General features: G+C 42.7%; 1 protein-coding gene across 2 annotated transcripts in view; it reads left to right on the plus strand.

Annotated features, from left to right (window-relative positions):
- The first annotated feature begins 3,017 nt into the window (after positions 1–3,017).
- The window catches only part of LOC119281888 (zerumbone synthase-like), a 3,651-nt gene continuing 2,293 nt past the window's right edge, over positions 3,018–4,375 (plus strand). Inside the window, exons 1-3 of one of the 2 annotated variants that reach the window (XM_037562294.1) lie at positions 3,022–3,067; positions 3,200–3,247; positions 3,408–3,479. In XM_037562294.1, the coding sequence (XP_037418191.1) occupies positions 3,427–3,479 (53 nt within the window). In that variant the 5' untranslated portion in view covers positions 3,022–3,067; positions 3,200–3,247; positions 3,408–3,426. Of the gene's footprint in view, positions 3,068–3,199; positions 3,248–3,407; positions 3,480–4,375 lie in introns of both variants that reach the window. The other variant, XM_037562295.1, reaches the window with a different exon arrangement.

The raw sequence follows: 4,375 nt of genomic DNA on the forward strand, positions 1-4,375 counted from the left end.
TGCCAAGGTCCGCCTCTACGTTGACGACTGCTACTTCTTATGTACGTCCACGAGAGGGGCATGGTCTACATTGAGGACTACTATGATGGCGCCGACGAGCAGCTACTTGAGCAGGTGGAAGGCTAGCGGCGGCTCAATTGGGGGGGGGGGCAATGGAGAGCAGTGACAATAATAAGAGTTATCTGTAATGCATTTTCCATGTCAAACAGTTGTGCAAACATCAATGCTACACTACCTTTGTACCAATTGTAATGGGTGGTCCTCAATATCTCTACAATCAGTTTAAGTTTATCCGAATTTATAATTTTTCTGTTGCAACACATGCCTAACATCCTGTATACATGTGCACTAAGCCTCCTCGAGACCAAACAATCTAGCTAAATGGGCGGCAGCAAACCAGGCACCGCACCATCACAACTCAGGTGGCGCCACCAGGTGGCGCCCCAACCACTAGTTAAACAACAAGGGTGAGTGAGGGTCACCCTGCTTCAAACCTTTTCCCCCAGTAAACTGAGGACCATTTGAATCATTAATTCTAACCTGAGAAGTCCCTTGGTAAATAGTAGACATAACCCACCCTACCCATTTACAGCCAAAGCCTCTAGAAAGAAGCATCTCCTTCAAAAAGTCCCAACTAACTCTATCATATGCTTTCTCATAATCAAGTTTGAGAATTAAGCCATTGGACCCAGATCTATGAACTTCATGGATGACCTCATGGGTCATCACCGCACTTTCTAAAATGAATCTCCCTTTGATAAAAGCAGTCTGATTAGAAGAAATAAGCTTGTCACATAAAGGTGAAACCCTAGTAGTCATAGCTTTAGAGAAAATTTTGACAACACAGTTACTTAGACTGATAGGTCTAAAGTTTTTCATATCTCTAGCCATAGGAACTTTAGGAATCAAAGTAATAATGGCATAGTTCAACTTATAAATCTCAAGGTTACCCTCTTCAAAATCTTTAACCATCCACATGAAATCTTTTTTGATCAAGTCCTAAAAGTTTTGATAAAACAAGAAAGACAGGCCATCAGGGCCAGGAGCTCCACTAGCATAGGAACTCATAATAGCCTGTTTAATTTCCTCTTCAGAAAAAGGTTTCTCTAACAGTTCTCTATCTTCATTGCTAACCATTTCACTATCAGACCAAAAGTCATCATCCAGATGGATGTCAGGTTTAGACTCAAAAGCAAACAATTCTTTGTAAAAAGAGGTTGCCACCTCAAGCATTTCACTGGTCGAAGAGACCACACCATTGGGGCTATTTAGCTCAGCGAGATGATTTTTCCTATGTCTGTGGTTAGCAAGGGCCTGAAAGTAGGCATTGTTTCTGTCCCCCTCTAAGATTTTTCTATCCCTAGATCTCTGTCATAAAGCAGTTTCCTCTTTGTTCCACACATCATCCAATTCTTTATTAATCTCCTTCATTCTATCATAGTCAGAAAGAAATAGTTGCTGGGTTTCAGATCTGACATCAAGGGTGTCAAACTCCAGAAGGAGTGCCTTTTTCTTTTTCTTTAAATCTGCCTCTCTATTAATACTCCACCCTTTAGTTTTCTTCCTAAGGACCCTAGTCTTAACCATCCAGTTATCAGCTGAGGATTTGGATGAGGACACAGAATTCCAAGCCTCTGTGACCATTTGATGGAAACCTGGTTGTGAGAGCTACCATTTCTCAAACCTAAAGGGTTTGGGATTGGATGGGGCTCTACCACCAGTATCCAGGACTAGAGGAGTGTGATCACTTCCCACCCAGGGAAGTGCTGACAAGGTGGAAAAAGGAAAATGTGCATCCCAGTCCACGGAAATGAACACTCTATCCAGAACAGCAAAAACAGGGGAAACCTGATTATTAGACCAAGTAAACATCCTATTAGAGATAGATATCTCCATCAAGGCCCATTTGTTGATCCAATCATTAAATAAAAAGGCAATTTGTTGATTGATCAAGCCACTACTTTTTTCATATCATTCCTAACCAGATTAAAGTCTCCACAAATCATAATAGGGTAAGCAACATTGGTTAAGGTATCATGCAATTCAGCTACAAAATCCATTTTAAATTCAGAATAAGCAGACCCATAAACTAGCACCATCTGCCAAACAAAGCCATCAACCTTATTCTTAACAGTAGCAACACTTAGGACTAACACTTGTACATATGCTTAACAAGCATAGATAGTCCTTTAATCATATTTCATGTACACTAGAACCCTTAGATATCGCTTTACTTGCGAGTGCCAAGGATAATGCACATATTCAGTGGAGGTCGAATACTGTCAGAGAAACCTAACTCCATAGTAATTACAGGGGGATTAACATATAATGAATATTCATTGCTTCACTAGACATTGTTATAACACAATGGCGACCCATACCTTCTTGATAGGAGATCCCATTACTTAGCCAATGAGAAAACAAGTTATAATTGTAGAAAGAGAGGGCATTTTAATTTTTACCCAAGTCCTCGTAAATAAAGTATTTCCTATTGATTGGAAGGTTGGCATTGTATTCCGTGAAAAGTTATTAGCATGCGAGAAGAAGTGTTTGTGAGGCCACAGTTCACAAATCTCGCTCTGTTAAGTACCAAGTCACTCAAACCTCGCTTACTCTTCTTCTCGATGTGCACCAAGGATAGAAGAAGTGTTGTGAGGCAAAAAAAAAGGTTATGGACAACCCATCTTTCGACCGCCTGTTGCACTTCTGTGTCGCCATCTGAACCGAACCGCAACCATTGTTTGACTACAGTTTTTTTGCGGGGAATTGTTTGACTACATTGATAAAACATGTATAAGATATGTGAATGAACTTGCACATCTTTTATGATGCTCCATAACATGATTTGCATGTTGGTAGAACAAGTATTTGCACCATAATAAAATTCTAAATGGAAATAGTGTCTCTATCTTTGAGCGGTTGGTTGGTTGGTTGGTTGGTTGAGGGAAGGTCTTCATGGTTTTATGTAAGAGCGTCTCGACACACCACCATCTCTCTCTCCCTCCCTCCCTCCCTCCTTCCCTCAAGAACTAGGAGAAACTGCTCCGGCTCGTCGGCGACAGCTAAGGTATTTCTTCAGACATTTTTCCTATCGGCTAGCTATCCCGAGGTGGTGCATGCCTTCTTATTGTTATTTGTCAGATCGTATCCCTTGCCAGCTAGCTTCATCTTTCCTTGACTGAAAAACTCGCCCTCACAGAAATCACTCTGATTCTTCCTACCAAAGTCCACAGGTGCTCTTGAACAGGTCGATTATGATCTCTCCTGTAAATCGTAGGGTGCATACTGCATGCATATAGTAGTTTTTTGTTTGTTTCCCCTGCTGAAGTATGCATGTTTTGTTTTTGTGATGCAAACAACGATCGGCTGTATCACTTATGGTAGTTGTTTCTTGTCCTCTTTTGTAGTGGGACGATCACCGAGGAGATGGCCGACGATGCAGGGCGGGGGTCGTCGGCGGCAGCGGCGAAGAAGGGGAGGTAAGCCATTAACTAAGCCACTAATTAGTAAGATGAGCAAGAGCTCTTGCCTGGCCAGGTGTTGTAGTTAGTTAATTAGTAGGAGATGGGCAAGGCATGTTCTCACCAGAGAGGTGGTAGGTTCCATGAAGCAAGCCAGCGATGTTGTCACTTGGCAGGGTTTCTGCTCATAGCAAGACTTTTTCGGTTCAATCATTGTCTCTCCAGCGTTGACTTGCCACCGAAATGCATGTCCAACAACCGGGAGTTCCAGCAACCGGCCCGTTTGTCTGTATGCTCACCGGAATCCCAACCTCGCCACCGGTGTTATTTTTCTCTCCAAAAGTGTCTGTATTATTTCAGCAAAATAGGATGCCCTAATCTAAAACCTTGACTAAATCAGCGTCTAATATGTTGGTGTGAAATTCAAAAAATAACATGTTGGTGTGAAAAACAAAACCTCAATGAGATTTCACGAACGAAACAATGACTTTTTCTAACATAGTACGATCGCAGATGCTCACATACATGCATGTACATTCACCTCTACAAACGCGCACACCATCCTACCTAGACGATTTGTAGTCGACTGAAACGTCTCGTCCCACTCAACAAACATCACTGGGAAGTTTGAAATAAATCCAAAAAAAATGAACACCAGTGCCAACTTGAACCCTAGTGGACTGGTACTACCATAAGGAACCTGGCCATCTGTACGCAACTGTATGATGGTGACCAGGGGCGGAGCTAGAATTGGGCCAAGCCCCGGGCCCTAGGGGTGGTACAGTGCGCAACAGTGTCGCGTTGAGCAGGGGCGGAGCTAGAATTGGGCCAAGCCCCAGGCCCTAGGTCTGCTACAGTGCGCAACAATGTCGCTACAGTACCTGAGATGCTACAGCCAAACCTGTGATTATTCT

This window comes from Triticum dicoccoides, chromosome 3B (assembly GCF_002162155.2).
Source record: "Triticum dicoccoides isolate Atlit2015 ecotype Zavitan chromosome 3B, WEW_v2.0, whole genome shotgun sequence".
NCBI classification, from domain to species: Eukaryota; Viridiplantae; Streptophyta; class Magnoliopsida; order Poales; family Poaceae; genus Triticum; species Triticum dicoccoides.